The sequence below is a fragment of the Phyllostomus discolor genome, chromosome 5, assembly GCF_004126475.2.
Source record: "Phyllostomus discolor isolate MPI-MPIP mPhyDis1 chromosome 5, mPhyDis1.pri.v3, whole genome shotgun sequence".
Taxonomy (NCBI): domain Eukaryota; kingdom Metazoa; phylum Chordata; class Mammalia; order Chiroptera; family Phyllostomidae; genus Phyllostomus; species Phyllostomus discolor.
Window position 1 is genome coordinate 40248560 of NC_040907.2, and position 22229 is coordinate 40270788.

Consider the following 22229-nt stretch of genomic DNA (forward strand, 5'->3'; position numbering starts at 1 on the left):
TACAGAGTGGGCCTCTAGAATTAGCAAGAAAGTTTCAAAGCTGAATACCAAGAATGAAGGGTATTTATTTCACGGTTTCTTTATTAACTCAAATTGAGTGGGGCACACCACTAGGAGAAAATTAAGAGGTGTAAGCAGGATTGAAAGGAAACTCCAAATTTTCCCATGAACTAAAATTTATTGGATTAATACTTATCCTTGTCTTTCTTTCCCCAGTAGTTCTTAGGGAAACTATTTTAACTGATCAAAAGATCAATACTTCCTAATTTGGTAGTGATGCTTTTGTCCGCTTTCTTTAGTCTTTATCTTAATCAACCTATAGACATGTTTTTAACATTGTTCTCCACCACCACCTTGAAATGTTGTAGTTCCGGGTTTCTATTACATTACAGTTTTATGGTTTTTTTTTTCTTTTAATTTTGCCTCTTCTTAAGGCTTTCTTTTAAGGGCCCTTCTTTATCTGCCTGGCCATTAAATATTGATGTAAATATTTCAGCTTCTGATTTCTTGTGATTTTCTGAGCATCATTTGTCATCTGTATGCTAAGGATTTCCAAATCTATGTTTCTGCGCCATTATTTCTCCTGAACTCTGAGCACACTTATCGAACTGTTTATTGGATAATTTCAATCTGACATCACAAAGTCATCTGAAACTAAGTGGAACTTTTCTTTCTCTCCCAGACTTACTCCCTTACTCCTCTTTCTGTTTTTCTTATTGTTCTTGCTTTTAAATGAACGAAGATACCTTTCTCACAATTTTCTGAGCCTAAAGTTAACCATCATTTTTATCTTCCCTCATCCCTTAATCTTAAAGTTCTGCCAACTCTTTTGCCTCAGTGTCCTTGAATTTGTTCATTTCCTTCTGCTCTCACTGTAAGGTCACCATCTTCTCTTGCTTATTACAGGTCAGCCGTTACCTGAACTTAGAAAACTTTACCCACATCCCCCACCCCCTAGGCTCCAATTCCAACTTGTCACTTAGGTTTCAGCTTTTAAATACCCTGATCTCTAAAAACCTACTTTATTCCTTAAGGCTACATTAGGTTTCATCTTCTCTGCTCCCACAGCACCCAGCATTCAGCTTTTCCAAAGCCCTTGACATAATTATGTTCTAACGTCTCATTTTCTTGTTAGTATTTCCCATAAGGCTGAATTCTTTAGGAGCAGGAGCTATTTTCTTTTGTTCATTCGTTTGCAATAGAATTTTATTGACTACCTGCTATCGGATGGGTACTGTTCTAGGCACTGGGGGTACAATGGTGAAAGACAGACAAGGTCTTTGCTCTTGTGGAGTTTATGTTCTGGCCGTTTCTAGCAGTTCAAGATAATAAACAAATTAATAATATTAAGCTGTGATAAGTACTATGGAGAGAATGAAACATGGGACTGTCAACTGATGGTCATTGGTGCCAATTTAAATGCCAACAGGAATCCCCTGTTTGGGGTCTGGTGAAGGAAGAAACATTATTTAATGCAAACAGCTCGACGGTAATACATCATGGTTGTGAAAGCAGCACTGCTGTGGAACGGCTCAGCGGTGCTACAGTGTGGCTGCTGTGAAAACAGTGTTTCAGCCACAGCTTGGGAAATACAGTCTTCAGCCTTTGGTGGAAAGTGCTTTCTACCAGCAAGAGGGCAACTGGCTTATAGAGACAGAAGTTTCCGTCCTGGACCCTGATTGGTCAGAACAGAGCCACTCTGGTTTGTCAGAGCTATGCACCTCCAGTTGGATGGGGAAAGCCTCAGGCCCATTGGTTGAAATAGGACTCCAAGAACTCTTTTATAAGGGGTGGCTCAGACGGCGGATATACGGAGCAGGCAGGCAGTCTAGCCACACAGAGGCTCCTCAGTGAAGTGTAGTTGGCATGAGAGGTCCCTGTGCAGAAATGGCTGATAGGCTCTTCTTGCTTTTTCCCAGCCCAGGTAGCCACCAGGAGCCTTTCTAAGTCTTCAGGGTTCACAGTACTGTCATAGAGTGTAATTAGGAAGGGAAAAAGTGCTAATGTAGGTTTAGGTTGTGGGGAAGGCCTCACTGAGGAGGTAAGGTATGAGCTAACACCTAAAGGATGGTAAAGACCTAGCCATTTGAACATCTGGGACAGTGTTGACAAAGCAAGGGGAGCAGTAGCCTCAATGGGGTGAAGCAAATTTTAACTGCTCGAGGAAAAAGATTTCTATAATGTTGGGAGTGGAGTGAATGAGGGGAAGAGAGGTAGTTCCTGAGATCGAAGAGTAGGCATGGACCAGATGTTGTAGTGTCTTGAAGGCCTTGCTGGGAGGTTTGAACTTGTTCTAAAGGGAAGCTTCCAGGGAGTTGGGGGAGTGACGTGATAGACTGTGCGCAGAATGGATATGAAGGCAGAAGTGGGACCAAAGAGACTAGTTGGGGAGCTATTACTGTACATCAGCTGAGAGATTATGGTAGCTTTAACCAAAATCATAGTCCAGATTTGTGCTGCCTAATACAGTGGTCACTAGCCACATGTGGCATAAGTTTAAATTAATTAAAATTTAAAATTTAGTTCACTTGTCAGAGTAGCCACATTTCAAGTGCTTCATAGCCACATATGGCTAGGGGCTATTATGCTGGACAGAGAAAATACATAAGATTTCTGTCACTGCAGAAAGGTCTGTTTGACAGCACTGGTCTAGATCAAAATAAATTGATGGATTCAGTACATATTTTGGAGGTAGAACTAATGATTTGCTGAGGAAAAGAAAGGAAGGAATCCCTTTTTTCCCCCATGAGCAACTGGGATTTGGGGTTGTGGCTTGAGTAACTATGAGTTGGATAAAAAGTTCCTTTGGTTGTTTCTGTAAGATGGTTCTAGTAGCACCTACTTGTCTTTAACTTCATTCAAAACAGTTTTGTTAGGTTGTATTGTGACAGCTGTCATATCTGTGTGGACTAAAAAAATCTTTTTAAAATTGGTGAATTTTTGTGTAGCCATTTTAATATTAAAGATGGAAGAAAACCAACATTTTTGGCATATTTTGTTTTATTATTTCAAGAAAGGTAAAAACGGGAAACAAAAAAGCTTTGTGCAGTATATGGAGGAGGTGCAGTGATTGATTGAACTTATCAAAAGTGGTTTGTGAAGTTTCATGCAGATTTGTTGCTGGACGATGCCACACAGTCAGGTAGACCAGTTGAAGTTCAGAGAGATCAAATCAAGATATTAATTGAGAAAAATCAACATTATATCACAGGGGAGATAGCTGACATACTCAAAATACCCAAATCAATAAAGTTTATTCTTGAAAGTGAAAAATGTGTGTGTTAATTTACAGAAAAAACTAAACAGACTTTTTGGCCAACCCAAAAGGTAGTGATGATAATGCCATTTTGTGAGATAGAGGAATGGAGGAGAGTCATACTGGGCTACGTGTGAACATTAAGGGTACTGTTTTAGCCATGCTAGTAGACATCTAAATGGAGATTTCAAGTGTCATCTTCATCTTTCTAGCACTTAGCATAGCAGTCAGGTGTTAATAATTGCTTGTAGCACATACACAGAAATGGCATGTAGTCAGGGTCCTGGTGGCTCTAGAAGGAAGGCAAGGATGAGAGGATGAAAGTGTGAAGCATTTTGTGTGTTAGGAACATGTGGTCTGGTTTGGCTGATGCACAGAGTATATGTAAAGAAGTGGAGGAAAATAAAGCCAGAAAGTTAGCTTATTGATCCATTTGTTCAACAAATAGCACCATTTAGGCATTGGGGATATATCATTAAACAAAAACATGAAAACAAAATTTCTGCTGCTATGGAGTGCAGTGAGGAGAGGGACCGTAAACCCTGCACTAGTAAAACACCATGTATGTCAGCATAGAGGTGAGGGAATATGCCGTGCAGACACCCGAAGAAGGAAAACAACAGATGGAGGGAACAGCACATACAAAGGCTCTGGGAAGGGAATTCCTACAGGCCAGAGATCCAGGGAGCAGAGTGATCTGGGGGGGGAATTGGAGTAAGAGATGATTTCCGAGACATAAAAGGGAGCCGGATTATGTGAGTCATTGTAAAGACTTTGGTTTTTACTGTAAGATTGGAAGCCACTGCAAAGTTTAGATCAGAAGTATGATATAATCTGACTTCCCTTGAAGCACAGAAACCAGATAGAAGTTAATTGCAGTATTCTGGGTAAAAGAGATGGTGGCTTGGAACAGAGCATTGCGTGAAAGGTATTGAGAAATAAGTAAATTCTCTATCTAATTTCCAGGTAGAGATACCAGCATTCACTGACAGATTAGATGTAGATTGTGAAAGGAGAGTCAGGGATGACTCCAGGGCTATCTTGGGCAAATGAGAGAAATGGAGTTGCCATTAACTGAAGTGAAGAAGTTTGTAAGAGAAAGAAGTTTGAGCTGAGGTGTTGAGGGGTAGTATCAATAATTTGATTTTGATTTTATGGAACTAAGGTGCTTATTAGACATCCAGACAGACATACAAGGCTCTTGAATATGTGAGCCTGACATAAAGGGGAGCGATGTAAACTAGAGATTAATTCAGAAGTCATCATATAGATGGTATTTGAGATATTTAAAGCCCTAAGACCAGATGAGATCACCAAGGATGTGAGTGGTTTCTTCAACAAAAGGAGGCAAGAAAAAGAACAAAGAAAACAGATGGAGGAGCAATCTGTAAATGAAAAGAAACATAAGGTACATATCAGCCAAATGCATTGTGTGGATTGTATCTGAATCCTAATTCAAAAAAAATATAAAAACAAAAAGCATTATAAGCTAATCAAGAAACCTATTTAAGTATTTGATATCTTTGTATGTTAAATTTATACATGATAACACTATTGTGTATGTATACATTTTTTTTAGTTACTATCCTTTAGAACTACATACAGACCTATTTACAGAGAAAATGAAAGCCAAATTCAATGTGAATTGATTGAAAATATATACTTTTATAAAGTTAACCTGAACATATTAATTATACTATAGAATGTTACAGAAAATAGAGATTTCTATGTTACACATAAATAATAAAAACACGAGTAATTTAGTAAAAATGGGCAACAGGCACAAGTAAGCATTTCATAACAAATGTGTATGGTGTCTGGAGAATATATAAATCTACAGCCTCTTAAATATTTTAGTGTTTTTAAAATTTGTTTGGAAAACAGTCGGCATTATCTCCTACAATTGAACATTCATATTAACTATGACTTAGCAATTTCACTCACAGGTATAGATCAAACAGAAAATCTTGCCATGTATAGGAATATTCACAGCAGTCCTGTTTATAATAGCAAAATTGTGGAAACAGCCTTAATACCCTTTAGTGGTAGATTGGATGAATACATTGCCTCTCCATTGGGAGGAGAGTTAAGTGAATAAGTACAAAGGAATATTATACAATTGAAATCAAATAACTATAGCAAACAAAAAAAGATGTGGATGAATCTCAATAAAACAAGTCCCAAAATATTATATATAGAATGATACCGTTTTTAAAAGCTAAAAAAAATTAAAATAACAGTACACATATGAATATGTACTTTACATATATGTGAAAGGAGAGTGATACACATACCCATATATGTAGTTATAGAAATAACACTATGAAAGGAAGAGTGATGCACAGACACACATTTGTAGATACATAAATAACATGATAAACGAGAACGAGGGGAGGATGAACAGGGTTTCAGGATGGTGTTTCCCGTGGGTGAGCACGAGCAGTATATGGGAGGGCGACTACTGCAGGGTCAGAGCACAGGTGGCAAACAGAAGGCCGAATCCGGCCCTCCACCGTGTTTTATCTGGCCCGGCACCTTGTTTCTACCTGGTGGCAGCGCTGAGCTCTCGCTTAATTGTTAAAGGAGTTGTTACATTTATACAGTCCTAAAATTACATTTGGCCCTTTCAAGGCAACTGTGAGGCTGATGTGACCTCAGTGAAAAAGAGTTTGACACCTCTGGGTTAGATGGAAGGTATTGCAAAGGTCCTGGTGCTTTGTTTGGGTGATGGTTTTGTAGATATTTGTATTATTAAAATAATAAATAAAAACAGAACTAATCAAAATAAGTGGACTAATCAAAATAAGTGCCATGAACTTATGGCACATGAAGGATGATCATTTTATTTCTTTATAACTGAGTTCTAATTAAAGTATTATTTTGTGTATATTGCTATATAAAGAATATTTTAAAATCTCTATAGCTGTAACCATCAAAAAGGTATACTCATGAATGTTGATTTTTGTTTAACTTTAGAAAGTTTTTTGTGTGAGTTTTATATACTATTAAATGGATATTGCCAGAAATGTGCCCACATTTCTTGGCCACCTGGAGAATGCTTCAGGTTTTTCTGGATGCTTGATTTTTTTTTCTTAATTAGAAATAGTATTTCTAAAAATATTTTCTAAAGCACATTCGTTTTCTATTGTATTAGTGATTCATGACTGAATTTTTTAAAAAAGATTTTACTGTATTTATTTATTTTTAGAGAGGGAAGGGAAGGGGAGAGAGAGAGAGAGAGAGAGGGAGAGAGAGAGGGAGAGAGAGAGAGAAACATCAATGTGTGGTTGCTAGGGGCCATGGCCTGCAACCCAGGCATGTGCCCTGACTGGGAATCGAACCCGCGATACTTTGGTTCGCAGCCCGTGCTCAATCCACTGAGCTACGCCAGCCAGGGCTCATGACTGAATTTTTTTGTTTTGTTTTCTTTCTGTTTCTTAAAAATATTTATTTTTCAAGAGAGAAGAGGGGAAGAAGAGGAGAAAGAGGGAGAGAAACATCAATGTGTGATTGCCTCTCATGCATCCCCTACTGGGGACCTGGACCACAACCCAGGCATGTGCCTTGACTGGGAATCGAACCATCAACCCTTTGGTTTGCAGGCCGGTGCTCAGTCCATCCACTGAGCCACACCAGCCAGGGCTATCATGACTGAATTTCTTATAATGCTTCTGTTGCGAATTACTTCAGAGGGGAAAAAGATTGGGCCTACTCTGGCCAGGCTTAGAACATATCCTAGAATTTGCTTTTTTCCACAAAATCCTTGAAATAAAGCTGTTTTTTTAGGACCTTTCCTTTTAAAAATCATGTTTCCCTTTATCTCTACCTTATTCTGATTAACTGAAATTTTATTACTGAAGGTTTTGTGGTAATTTTACTGTAATTTTTCATATTATTCAGTCTCAGATTAAGGTGGTAATTCATATATTTATTTAAATATCTACTGTGTTACAGATACTTGGCTGGGTGTGTACTCATTCATTAATCTAATGGTCACCATCATAAATGTATAATTAAAAATTGAGGTGCATACTCTGAAGCTGAGTTGTTTGTGTGAGGGCAAAAAGGACTTAATCTAGATTTCAGAAGTGACGTTTAAGCTGAGATCTAAAGGATAACTCATAACCAGTTAAAAGGGGGAGTACCTGTAGGTCATGGTATAGGATTTAGGTTAGCAGAAACAGATGTGGCTGTGGCAGGAGGAAGTGTAGCATGACTATAAATAAAAGAAATAGTGTACGCTAGCGGTGGGAGTCACAGCTGACACGGAACTGTAGAGATAGGCAGAGGCCTGATTAATTCAGGACCTAGGAGCCATGGGAACCCTAGAGGATTTCTAATTAGGAATCTCCTAAAGAACAGATTCATATTTTGAGAAAAATGCTTGCTTAATGCCCATCTTTGCATAGATTGTGGTCTCCAGAAGCACAGGGAGGAGCTATTGACCTCACTGAGTATAATACAAGTGAGTAGGTACTGAGTAAATATGAAGTGTGACCATTAAGTGCTCAGTGTCTGGTACATAGCGAGTGCTCAGTAACGTTAGCTCTGGTTTTCACTACTCTAGATTGGCCTTTGCTGTGGACAGTGGTTACTGTAGAGGTAGGCATTTCATGAAATAGTTAAATCCAAACGTATCTATTGAAGACCTGTGATGTACATGGAGGAATCAGCAACTCAATTTAGTAGCATTTCATCCCTTTTCTCTTATGCCCCAGAGATGGACAGAGCAGAAAAGAGACTGAGAATTTGTTAATAAATCAGATTATCTTACAGCTCGGAGACATAGGTACTTCTGCTTTACACTATTCATTTTATTCCATTAGAGTTTAGTGCTTGTTAGTATGGCTATATTTAGAGTTGGCTTTTAGGATGGCTTCTAGAGTTTTCCGTAAAATTCCCTTTCCATACCTCATTTGAAATAGTCTCAACATTATATTCCTCAGTAATACTAGTTTATTTTATATGAAGTGGGGGTACCTTGTCATTTTTAATCTCAATGACTGCTTACTACTGGAAATTGCTATTAGAAACATTTATTGTAAAATATCTATCATTTGCAGTGCCATAGCTTTAATATTTTACTTTTTCAAGTGTTTGTATATGATATGTCTTCCCTTAATGTATAGTATGTAGTTATATCATGAACTTCCTGGCCACTTCCCCCTACTCTTTAATAGAGAATAGTATTTGACTTTGTGCACTTTAATAAAAGGTGCCCATCGGGTGGACTTATTACCAAAAGTTCCTCTGCTTCTGACACATCCTGTGTCAAGGTGTACTGCTTGAAGGGTGGCATCTGGACCACTTTTCAGCTCTTACTTGGCTGCCTTTAAGCCATGCAAAAACTACACAACTATACTTAGTGGCCTTAGATAGTAACTTAGTATAAATTAGATGTTGCTCACTATCAACCAGATTATAGATAATCCTTTATAAACAAAGCAAACCTACTTTAAAAAGAATAGTTGTTCATTTATAGGTATTAAATGCAACCTTCAGTTAAAACATTAGTTATTATGTTGAACTTGTTTTCACATGTTTGTTTTTATAAAATTTTGCATGTGGGGGAAGTTGTAATTTTTAGGAAAATTTTTATTTTGTCATATAAAGCTGAGGTTCTTTTTTTTAAATTGTTCAAGTACAGTTTTCTGTCAGGTTCTTTGTTATTTTTTAATGTGCCTAGCTTTGAATACCAATAAAATAATTAATTTTAATACATACATCTATTTAATTTTTATTGTGGAATTTTTAAAATATATACAAAGTAAAGTGTGGACACCTCATCTCTTTCATTCAGCTTCAACAGTTGTCAGTGGATTGTTTTATCCACTTTCTTCTACTTCTCCCATCCTACATTATTTTGAAGCAAATTCTAAATACTACGTATTTAGCCTGCAGTTTTTTTAGTATCTACTTAGAAATAAAGACAATTTTTAAACATTTTCATAACTTAAGCACAGTTTATTATAACACCTAAAAGTTAATATTACCCAGTCTGTATTCAGACTTTTTCTTTAAACATGTTTTTTTTTAATTGATTTTAGTGAGAGAGAAGAAGAGGGAGACAGACAGAAACATCGATTTGTTGTTCCACTTATTTATGCATTCATTGGTTGATTCTTGTATGTGCCCTGACTGGGGATCGAACCTGCAACCTTGCATGTTGGGACAGTGCTCTAATCAAATGAGCTATCTGGCCAGGACAAGACGTTCTTGATCATTTGTAAATGGTTTTTAAAGTCCGTTTGTTTGAGTCAGAATCAAAACAAGTGTATGCAGTATAAATGGTCAGTATGTTTTTTGAATTACTTTAAATCTATAGCTTTCCCTCTTTCTTCTTTTTTCTTGTGATTTAGTTGTTGAATAAAGGGTCAAATAATTTGTCTACTTTCTGGAATTTGTTAATTATATCCCTATGGTATCATTTAACCTTTCCAAGAATACTTTTTACTTATGTTTAAATATATATTACACCTGATCTCCATATGCTGTAAACAAGTTTTTATTTAAGTGGAAAATTAATACTTAGTTGTTGAAGATTGAAGGATTTTAAAGATATTTGTAAACATAAAAGGAAGAAGCTGGAGAAAAGTCTATACAGGCCTCAGAAAGTAGTTGAATTTTGTTAAGCTCTATGTTTATAGGTCTCTGATCATTTTGATAAGATAAATTTGTTGCCATTTTAATATATATTGTAAAACACCAGAATTTGAAGTTGTGGCAAGAATAGATATAAAGGTTGATTTTGGTTACAGTAACATTTTTTAAATTATTTTTTTCTTATTTACAAAAAAGATACCAGGTGATCAGCACTCCAACAGACTTTTTTATGGTAATGGAATATGTGTCCGGAGGTGAATTATTTGACTACATCTGTAAACATGGACGGGTGAGTAACACTATTTAAAATTCCTAAGCTGAAAAAAAGGGAAGTAGTGGGAAATAGCAAACCACAAGATATTTTTAAAGTTGGGGTTGCTTCAGGAATAATGCCCAACTATACATGCAGGCTATTAGACATATTTTCTTTCTTAAAAAGTACAGCTTTGGAAACACTGATTTCAGGGACTAAGTTCCACTTAATTGCTAATGTGATGTCTGTGCTTCTCAAAATGAAAAATCTGTTCCCTAACATCATACTGAAGCTTCAGTTATTTTCTTTCTTAGCCCTTTAATGTAAGTTCTATTTTGGGTTGTTTTTCTTGTTGGTTCCCTAAGACTTGTCACATTTAGTAATATTAATTGAAAATTAAATATTACTGTCTACCAGCAAAGAAAAACCTGTTGCTTGACATGTTGAGCTTTAAATGAAAGCTTTTGGTTTGATTTGCTGCAAATTCTAGCCCAATCTAATGAGCTTACTCAGTTATATTTAGGCTGATTTTGAAACTGAAACTCTTGCTATGTAGATGTCCCAAATATTTTTAGTGCAGCTTGTTTTACATTGATAGGTTGAAGAGATGGAAGCCAGGCGGCTCTTTCAGCAGATCCTGTCTGGTGTGGATTACTGTCACAGGCATATGGTTGTTCACCGGGACCTGAAACCAGAGAATGTGCTATTGGACGCTCACATGAATGCCAAGATAGCTGATTTTGGTATGTAGCTCAGAGCTGTTCAGAAATTTACTAGCTGCCTTTCGAAAGTGTGTCAGTAACAATGCTTATAGAACTAAGAACTTTCCATTTCAACATTGTAAATCCTGTACTATGAAAAGGGATTAGTTGCACAGTCTTCTCATTAGCTGGTTCTGTTTATTTAAACATGCTTAAAAAAAAAACAACCCTTTATGGACACAGACAACAATGTGGTGATCGCCAGAGAGAAAGGGGAATGGGGGAGGTGGAAGAGGTAAAGGGGGCATAAATGGTGATGGAAGGAGACTTGACTCTGGGCAATGAGCATACAATGTAATATACAGATGATGTATTATAGAATTGTACACCTGAAACCTGTATAATTTTATTAACCAGTGTTATCTCAATAAATTCAATAAAAAGAAAGAAAAGAATAAAAATTTAAAATACAGCAGATACTTCTAGAGAAGTTACAGGGCTAGGTAAGTGTCAAGGTAAACGCATTCAATCTGCATTTCTTCTGAAGGAAATGAAACTTTACTGTTTTATGTGGAGGTCACAAACTCCTTTGAAAGTGAGGGCACTCTCTTTGATGAGTGCACTTACACAGAGGTATATGAAAATTTGCATGCAGTTTTGGAGCTTTAGAGTCCTTCTGTGAATCAATGGGGTGGTATCAGTGGATGTCAGGGTAACATCTACCATTTGATAAAAAAGTTGGAGTTTTTGTCAGGGGTAAAATAAAAGCCAAACTGTAATTTTTGTGCACCATGCAATTTTTATGCACCATACACTTTCTGGGGTAAATGTACCTGGACTGGCTGCCATAATAGGGTGTTTTGGGAAAAGGATTAGGAAGTAAGAGATTATAGAAAGAGATGGAAGCATGCCAGACTTCAGCATTGCTTATTTAAAATTGTTGTCAGTACTTTAATCTGTAAGCCAGGAAACTAGTTTTCCTATTTCTCTTCTCTGAATCGCAGAACTCATTTAGTGTTATATAGTTTGACTAGATTTCTGGTTCAATGGATTATTTTTTTTCTATGTTAAATTAAAGCTTTGCAAGTTACAAACTTTTGGAATATAACGTATAAATTGGAGTCTCTTTTATTGCTACTTTTTAAAAAAGGGTTTTGAAAGCATGGCATAAAAAGCAGTAGTCTGTTTTATTCTTTGGACTGTAAAAGTAGGTAAATAATATTTCAGTGTGTTTATGTTTGGAAAAGCTTGTATAGTTTAGGATAGCCTCATATTTGTGAAGCAAATCAGCATTTTTATTTAGAAGAGGAATTCAGTTTCAGTCACACATGTGATATTTTAGTTGTTTTGTCGTAGTGTAACAGCACTCTGACGTGGTCTTTTTCTAGTGTAACAAATACTTTCCACTGCTTTTTTTATTCATTAAAATACATGATGTATGGAGCATTAAAGACTTGGCATTTTTTTCCCTCATGCACTTACCAATATCTACTTTTGGAAGCAGCAGCACCAGGTAAACATGACTCTTATTTTCAGGACTATCTAATATGATGTCAGATGGCGAATTTCTGCGAACTAGTTGTGGATCTCCAAATTATGCAGCACCTGAAGTGATCTCAGGCAGGTAATAATATATCAGTGATGAGTAAGCTTTTTATAATCTTTTGTTCATTCTGATAATACTTAATTATATATTCTCTTTACAAGATAAGATTTTTAACACAGTAGAAACAAATTGTACCTTTATTTTTTCATTGTTGAAGAGAGAATAGTTATATTAAACATATATGAAACATGTAATTTTGTTGTGAATATATTTAAGGAAGTTTTCTATTAAAATGACTGAAATAAATGTTGATTTTTCTCATTTAAAAAAGTGTAAAGTATTCATTTGCTAAATTTAAGCTAGTTGTTATTGTTTACTAACAGGACAGGATCCTTTCATAATATTTACAAAATCTTTTATAAAGTATATAGATTATTTTATATTTCGTTTTTGGAAGAATGAGGTTTTAGGAGGACAGTATGTCATTTTCTTGATTTCAACTGCACAGGTGGAGATTTTGTAATTACTCATGTAATTTTCTCATGGGTACATTCTTAAAATGTTTATACAGATGGTTGACGTAAACCCAAGTCTTCTATAGAGACCGATGTCTGATTTTAAAAGCTAACAGAATTCTGCCCTGGCTGGTGTGGCTCAGTGGATTGAGTGCCAACCTGTGAACCAAAGGGTTGCTGGTTCGATTCCCAGTCAGGGCACATGCCTGGGTTGCAGGCCAGGTCTCTAGTAGGGGCTACGTGAGAGACAACCACACACTGATGTTTCTCTCCTTCTCTTTCTCCCTTCCCTTCTCTCTCAAAATAAATAAGTAAAATCTTTAAAAAATTTAACAGAATTCTATGAGAGAAAAGATAGGAAAGATATTATCACAAGTAGCAAGTATAGGAGTTTGGACAATACAACTGTGTAAATGATGGACAGCAATTTCGATTGAAATGGATTATATTCTTTTAATTGAAATTGTAGAGATTCACTCTGTTACCTCAGACCCAGGTTTGAGTTTGGTAATGTGCTGTTGGGAATTTTAATATTGTATATAGAAAAAAGGAATAACCTTCTAGGCACAGGTTTTTGAGAGCAAAGCTAATCTTAGTCCCCTGAGCTATCAAGTGATTGGAAAGAAAGTAACAAGTACTCAGGATAATGTGATACAGGGTAAATACTGTCAAAGACATTGCCATAGGACTTGTTGGGTACTTTACTGCTTCAGGTATTTTTTACAATAAGTGTACAGGGATGAAATTCTATTACATATGCATATCCTTTCTTGTAATAGTTGAGTAAAAAAAGATCTAGCCTGTATATGCTATAGTATTGTTTTTTATTTTTATTTTTTCAAGTTTATGGTCATCTAATTTGATGTTTCTATAAAAAAGTCAGCCACAGTAATTTTTATATATATTTGAGAGAGAAAGAAACATCGATGTGGGAGAGAAACATCACTTGCTTTCCCTCTGTAGGCTCCCCAACCTGGGACCTGCGAATCAGATCCCCCACCCTTTAGTGTACAGGACAACGCTCCACACTGGCCAGGGCAAAAGTTTTATATTTTTTAATTAGTCAGTGAATATGTTCAGTGAAATGAGTTTATGCCAAAAAATAAAAATACTATTTTGTATTGGAAAACTTTAATAATTGTTTAGACCAATTAATTATTCTCCCTGGAGAACAACCATTGAGTGTTGGAGAGTGACTATGGAGTTCATTAAAGACCTTGAAAGTGCTCTGGCCTGTTGGTTCATTTGGTTGGAGCATCATTACGTAAATCTGAAAGGTCATTGATTTGATTCCCGGTCAGGGAACATGCCTGTATTGGGGGTTCAGTCCCTGGTAGGGGTGCATACGAGAGGCAGCTGATCAATGTTTCTCTCTCACATCGATGTTTCTCTCTCTCCCCCACCCCCTTCCCTCCCCTTCTCTCTAAAATCAATAAGTATGTCTTCAGGTGAAGATTTAAAAGAAAAATAAAAGACCTTGAAAGCAGAATATACCCAATTTGTACTGTGTGTGTAGAAGCAGGGCACATGTAGGTGAGAAGGTGACCCTTGCATTTCAGGTTTGTGTGTCTTCTTCTCCTCAGACTGTATGCAGGTCCTGAAGTTGATATCTGGAGCTGCGGAGTTATTTTGTATGCTCTTCTTTGTGGCACCCTCCCGTTCGATGATGAGCACGTGCCCACGTTATTTAAGAAGATCCGAGGGGGTGTTTTTTATATCCCGGAGTATCTCAATCGTTCTGTGGCCACTCTCCTGATGCATATGCTGCAGGTTGACCCCCTGAAACGAGCAACTATCAAAGACATAAGGTGACTCTTTTTTTTTTTTTTTGCTACTATTATGTACATATTCTGGCATTAATAATAGTATCAGTAATTGAATGCCTTCCTTTTTTCTGGGCCATATAACACTTTATACAAAGTTTACTTCCCTTAATATGCAAGTGTGATCATGTCACTCATCTTTAAATATTTCAGATTGTTTCCCAAACTTTGTAGTTTAGGTAGCAACACATACAAGGTCCTTCACAGTAAGGCTCTACTTACTTCTTCTGAAGTCTCATTTCCTGTACTTACTGCTACACCCCTTTACCAGGGCTTCAGCCACATTGAGTTTTTCCTTGTTTCTCAAACATATTTGATGCCTTCCTGTCTTGTTAATATGATTCCTTTCACCTCTGATGCCTATTTTTGGACTTGATAGATTTCTATTCATCCTTTAAGTAGGGGTGTTCAACCTGTGGCCTGCAGGCCACAGGCTACTCAGGATGACAAGGAATGAGGCCCACCGCAAAATCGTAAATTTACTTCAAACATTATGAGATCATTTTTTGTGACTACGTGTTGCAGTGTATTTAATGTGTGGCCCAAGACAACTCTCCTTCTTCCAGTGTGGCCCAGAGATGCCAAAAGGTTGAACACCCCTGCCTGTTCGCAAATCGCCTCCCTTGTGAAATCACTTCTGATTTCCCTAAGCGATATTAGTTGCTTCCACTTCTGTGATTTCCACATTTTGTTCATGCTTTTTATTCTTTCAGTATCATTTTGTTCATCGCTATTTGCCAGTGTGTCTTTCTTGCCCTTAAATTGTAACTAAATAAGGGAGAGAGTCTTCCTTATCTTTGTATATGCACCACTGGAAAGCCTAGGATACAGTGTATGCTCAGAAAGTATTTGAATAAATTTCAGATAGAAAAACCGGGTGAGATTTATGTATTTTACACATGGTCGATGAAATAAAGAATAAAGTTTTGCTAAGATTTTGAATCCAAAAATAGCTGCTAGTGGGTTTGCTGCGAAGGATTTCTTGTAATGTGAGAAACTTTGGAAAGTGCAGTTGCCGCGTTACTGTGATGTGACTTTTATATAGTACACACAAGCCAGGATGACTCACTGCCTTCTACTTTTACTTCTCATGTCATGTTTCTTAGAGGTTTCATCCTCCTTACCTAGCATTTTACCAGGTATTTGCTTACACATATATTCTTTTGACATCTTTGCAGAATATTCTTTCTCTGCATAAGTCAGAATGACTGTTTAAAGACCTGGGACTCTTGGAATATTTAAATGATGGCTGAGGTATTTGTTTACGTGACCGAAAGCAAGAACTGATTCCTTTTATATTCCTGGGCTGTTTTCTTCCCCCAGCCTTTCTTCAGGGTTCCAGGCCTTGTGCATAAATATGGAAAATTGTAAATTAGCACCAGATTTAGTTATGGAAATGACTCTAGTGGGGGAAAAAACCTTTTGTGTTCACAATTCTTTAGAATATATAGTTCATTTAGTTGGCTTTTCTTTACAAAGGAAATTAGATATGCTGATATATATACTTGTATCTGTTTGTATCAGCACATTTAGAAGAGTAAAGTATTGATTCTGTTATTTTAAAACAGATGTTTGTATATGTATATGCTTTAGAATTAAAAAAAAAAGTAAAAGTGTACTGGCATATAGATGGTATAAAAGTGGCATTCATTTCCACACTTAATATAATAATTTGAATTAGTAGTTTTCATCATTTTTTATTTATCTGAGTTTAGTTTTTAATGTTTGGGAATTTTTGATTCAATGAAATACAGTTCACAGGGAAAGAACTACTAGTTATTGAATACTTACTGCATACAAGACATTTTGCTGGATGCTCCACGTGTTGTGTTGCATGGACTCTTCATAGGCAGCTCTTGTTGACCTTGTGTACAGACACGACACTGGTACCTGATTAGTTAATGTAACTTTTTATCTTCTGTTACTTCTGAAAAAGTTAATCCTATCAGTCATTTTTATTAGTTAACATCTGTTAGATACTTAATATTATCTCAATATAGCAAAGGATTGCCTCACCAAATTCATTTCTGTCCTTATGCTTCCTGTGTCATCGTTTCCTTATTCTGCATTTTCGAGCATTTGCTCTCTATGGGGTCCTGGAGTATAGTTAAATAAGACACGGTCCCTGTTTCAAGGAGTTCTGAGTTCGGGGTAAGATTAAGGAAGACCCGCGCCTGTGACAAAGTGTGAGTGTCACTAGAGGAAGATCCACTAGAAGCTGCAGAGGTTTCATCTTCGTGTGTCGTCGGAGCCTGGTGCCCTGTCGTCTGTCACTTGGACTGCTGCATTTGCAGCATCCTTACCATCATCATTGTGTTTATCTTCTCCTTTGAATGTCTGTGTCACAAGCAGAAAAACATTTACAGAATGCACATTACATCCTGTCACCCCTTTCTCTTTAAAATCTTCCAGTATTTTCACTAATCATAGGTCCAAATCCCCAACCTTTTTTATGGCCTACAGCTATCAGAACTTGCTGAAATCTTTTGCCACTCTAAGCCATAACTCATTATTCTCTCACAATAGTGGTTTGTGTTCAGTTCCCTGAACTTGGCAACCTCTTGTCTCAGAGTCTTTGTGTATATTGTTACTTTTGCAGGGAGCACCTGTTCCTCATTTCTTTGCTTAGGTGACTTCTAACCATTCTGATATCAGCTTAAATATTACTCAGAGTGGCTTCCTTAATCATTTGCCTCCCATTCTGAATTATATTTTCTCATTTGACCTTGTGTTTTTCACTCAGAATCTTTATCATGATTTTCATGTTTGTATATTTGTGACTATACTTATTTTTGTGAGCATTCGTTTAATCTTCATCTGGCTAGAATATAATCTCTATGAGGTGAAGGAGGGTGTCTTTTTGCCACAGAATGTCCTTAGTAAATATGCATAAATGAATCAATTAGTCAATAGAAGGTAGCCAGTCAAAATACATATTGATCTGAACTTAAGCTTAGGGAGTACCCCTCTCCCCCATGTAGGAATGCTTACACAATCTTGAAGGAATAGTACATGTTAGGTGAAAGGGGATGGGATATCCTAGGGGGGCAATAGTAACATCACGTACAAAGGCCCAGAGTGTGAGAAAATAAGATTTGGGAGACTGTCAAACTTTTTGGTTTAGTACCCCTTCAGCCTCTTAAAGTTGAGATCTCCAAAGAGTTGCTGTTTTTTTTCTTTTTAATGCAGATATATACCTATCAATATTTACCATATTAGAAATTAAAAATGAGAAATTTAAAAATTACTTAATTAAAAATAATAAACCTGTACATATTAACCTAAATAACATCTTTTATGAAAAGGAATCTTATTTCCAAAAACAAAAAAAATGATGACAATGGCATTATTTACACTTTTAAAGTCCTCTTCATGCTTGCCTCAGTCAAAGCCGGCAGCCGGGCTCCTGGGTCTGCTCCTCCATCCAGCCACCCAGCCTGCTGCAGCACGTTGTGTCCGACTTCAGTCTGTGGGCTTAGTCTGACCTCGCTCCCATAAGGGCTGGGAAAGAGAGCATTTTAATAACTTCCAGCTAATCATAGGGATTTTTCTTTAATATAACAACCAAGGCCTAACATGTTAGCTGCATCATCAAATCAGAAAACATGTTAATTAACTATTGTACTTTACTATATCGAAACCTATGGGTCTGTTTTGCATTTTGAGTGCATCTGTGGCCATGTATAGTTCTGTAACATCATGCATTGGTCATTTGGAAAATATTGGGTCATTGAGTTGTAGGGATTTTCCAAGTGCTGACACATTTTATTGTACAACATCAAAAATCATATTAATTATTCATCACTACAGAGTTACTAGAAAAGCCTTTAAATACTGGGCAGTTTTTCAGCTTATGGAGATAGACACAAATTACATAAAATTCTAAAATTTTGCTTGGAAACTTGGATTTTATCATTGGCATCAAATGTTTCCAGTTGTCTCCTTCACAGCAATAGTCTCTTTTGTTTATTTTTGAGACAATGTCAGCCAAGTACTCAAGTCTGAATAACCGCAGTTATTCACCGAAGGGTTAATTAACCATGGTCGCAAAACTAGGAAGTGACTAGAGAGCAGGTCTTTCTGATTGTGTTCTGTTGTATTGCCCCATGTCTGAATTATTTGGGACTTGCCAAAGCATGTTCTGACAATAGTGTATTGTGATATTTTTCCTAGAGAGCATGAATGGTTTAAACAAGATTTGCCCAGTTACTTATTTCCTGAAGACCCCTCCTATGATGCTAATGTCATTGATGATGAGGCTGTGAAAGAAGTGTGTGAAAAATTTGAGTGTACAGAATCAGAAGTAATGAACAGTTTGTATAGTGGTGACCCTCAAGACCAGCTTGCAGTGGCTTATCATCTTATCATTGACAATCGAAGAATAATGAACCAAGCCAGTGAGTTCTACCTCGCCTCTAGTCCCCCCACTGGTTCTTTCATGGAGGATAGTGCCCTGCCTGTTCCCCCAGGCCTGAAACCTCATCCGGAACGAATGCCGCCTCTCATAGCAGACAGCCCTAAAGCAAGGTGTCCGTTGGATGCACTGAATACAACCAAACCCAAATCTTTAGCTGTAAAGAAAGCTAAATGGCATCTTGGAATCCGAAGTCAAAGCAAACCATATGACATTATGGCTGAAGTCTACCGAGCTATGAAGCAGCTGGATTTTGAATGGAAGGTAGGAAATTGTGTATTAAGATCATTTGTAGAAGCCCTTTTTGTTTGTTTGTTTTATAAGCTGCTGTGAGCTGCTGAGTATTGAGGTCTAAAGTTGTTTTTGATTTAGATACAAAGTTAGTGTTCTTGATGATCCTGCCTATAAGCACCATTCTTTGCAATAATATGCCATTTGCATTTAAATCAGAATAAACTTGTTCAAAAAAGAGGAATGTTGCTGTTGGGGACCTACATATTTTTGAATTACGAAATAACATTTTTGCCAAAGAAACAAAAAGTAATCGACTCGAAATCACATGAGAAAAGAGTCTATCTGTTTCATCATTCATTATAGCAATAAAAAGTCAAGCATCTTTAAACATAGTATGTTCTTACTTTTCCCTTTCTCATTTTAAGTAGTGTTTTTGTTTTTGCCAGTAGTAGTCACAGCTAGTGGTCAATACCACTAGCCATCAGTATATATTTACCATCAGTATATATTTATTCAGTCAATAAATACTTTTCTCTAAATTGAGAAAGCCTCTCTTTTTGGCTGGTGCTTTTAATCCTTAAGTATGGTATATTTTTCTTACTCTCAGCCCACATTCTACTTTTTAAAAAAATAAGTGCTCAAATTCATTTCAATTGTATTTATTTGTGGTAGAGGGGAGAGCACTTGTTTCATTTCAGTATCCCTTGAACTCTTGTTCCTTTCTTGAGAACTGTGAATGCATTTTTAAAGGTGGAAGAAAAACATTCATACCTACCATGTAAATATTCACTTGACATGTTTGAAATAAATCAGTCATTTTCATTTCATTTTTTGCACAGGAAATGCATACATAAAATATTTCCTTAAACCCATTTATTTATTTTATTGATTTTTGGAGGGAGGGGGAGAGAGAGAAATACTGATTGATTAAATGTTCCACTTATTTATGCATTCATTAGTTGATTCTTGTACATGCCCTGATTGGAGACCAAACCTGCAATCTTGGTATATCAGCATGATGCTCTACCAACTGAGCCACCTAGCCAGGGCCTGCATAAACCCATTTAATACTCAGATTTCTCTTTTCTGAAGCAGTTATTATTTATTAAAAATATGTTAATATCTTGAAAACTCCTTACTGCAAAGTTTTTGTAGCTAATTTGGTAGATGGTTTTACAAACCCAGAATCTTCTTTTTCAGAACTGCACTTTTCTTATCTTCAAAAGGCAGGTAATATCTTTCTCATAGTATTTCTTGTGATAGGTAAATTTTGTGACAGTGCCCATTATGGTGCCTGGTGCAGACCTGTAACATGCTAGTTACCCTTTATTTCTTCTACTCTGTATTTATGGGTAAAATTATTCAAGTTGAATCTGAGTAACCAAAATTACTATTTATGTTTTGGAGTGAAGCATATCTAGAATGAAGGCTAGACTCTATATAATCTCTGAAAGTTCCCTTGAATTTTAACTGCTGTACACAAACAGTATTGTTAGTAGGGATTAAAAACACTAAATTATACCCTTGCCAGTGTTGCTTGGTTGCAGCATCATCTCATAACCAAAAGGTTGCGGGGTTCAATTCCTGGTCAGGGCACATGCCTAGGTTGTAAGTTTGATCCCTGGTCTGAGCACATACAAGAGGTAAGCAGTCAATGCTTCTCTCTTGCATTGATATTTCTGTTTCTCCCTTCCTCTCTCTCTAAAACTAATGAAAAAAATGTCCTCATGTGAGGATAAAAAAAACCCTACATTACCATGTAATATAAAAAAAATAATTCAGGAATTTCTTCCCTGTTCTACCTCTATCAGTGATTTGTTTTGATAGTCTTTGAAATAATAATAGGGAGATATTTTATAGTTTGTTATTTTTAACAATTTTCCTTAACAAAGATTTCTCATTTTAGGTAGTGAATGCATACCATCTTCGTGTAAGGAGAAAGAATCCTGTGACTGGCAATTATGTGAAAATGAGCTTACAGCTCTACCTGGTTGACAACAGAAGCTATCTCTTGGACTTCAAAAGCATTGATGGTAAGGAAGCTATGCAGGCAGGAGCTCTAAGAAGGTAAAACTTGGCAGTAGTTGACAAGATGTTAAAATCATCTTGAAAGCACGGTGGGTAGGTCTTTTGTACTGGTTTTTAAGTAATCTAGATTCAGCCAAAAATGTAAGTGAAATGAAAAGGATCAAAGACACCTGCAATGTCTCTCAGTCCAGCATCTCTCTGAAAGAAGTGCTTCCTTGCCTTAAGAAAGTTATTTGAAGTGTTGGCTGTGGAGCAAACATGAGGAAGCAATTTTTACCTAAAATTGGCTGATGTTGTCAAGTTCTTTGTCACATTTCCTCATTAATATTTTATTACTGTTAGCAACGTAATATCTAACCTCCCCCTTCATCAGCTTCTCTCATCCTGCTTGGGATTTAGGTTAGAGTTTGGTGCCCATGGCTGTCCAGGAGCCAAGGAGTCAGGGAAGGAGGTCCCGTCCAGATATGTAGTGTGTGCCAAGACTCGAACCTGGGCGAACCAGGTGTACTCACCTTGTTCATAGGCTGAAGTAGGATAAAAATAGAAGGTCAGGTGCTGAATGGAACGTGAAAAGAATTGAGCTCAGGCACAAGGACATTGATTTAAACAAAGCTTTTAAATTATTTTAAATTCTTCATTTTTTAATCCTCACCCAAAAATATGTTTACTGAATTTTAAAGAGAGAGGAAGGGAGGGAGGGAGAGAAAAGAAACATGGACATTCACATGAGAGAGAAACATCAATCAGTTGCCTCCCGTATGCACCCTGACTAGGGATCAAACCTGCAACCTAGATATGTGCCCTGATAGGGAATTGAACCTACAGCCTTTTGGTGTACGAGACAATGCTCCAACCA

The 22229-nt window shown here is 36.7% G+C and overlaps 1 protein-coding gene across 1 annotated transcript in view; it reads left to right on the plus strand.

The window, feature by feature from the left end:
• PRKAA2 (protein kinase AMP-activated catalytic subunit alpha 2) overlaps window positions 1-22229 on the plus strand; it is a 59262-nt gene that overhangs the window by 29305 nt on the left and 7728 nt on the right. The window contains exons 3-8 of the mRNA XM_028513080.2: window positions 10055-10148; window positions 10711-10855; window positions 12350-12437; window positions 14458-14682; window positions 18871-19375; window positions 21252-21378. Coding sequence (XP_028368881.1) covers window positions 10055-10148; window positions 10711-10855; window positions 12350-12437; window positions 14458-14682; window positions 18871-19375; window positions 21252-21378 — 1184 coding nt within the window. The remainder of the gene's footprint in view (window positions 1-10054; window positions 10149-10710; window positions 10856-12349; window positions 12438-14457; window positions 14683-18870; window positions 19376-21251; window positions 21379-22229) is intronic.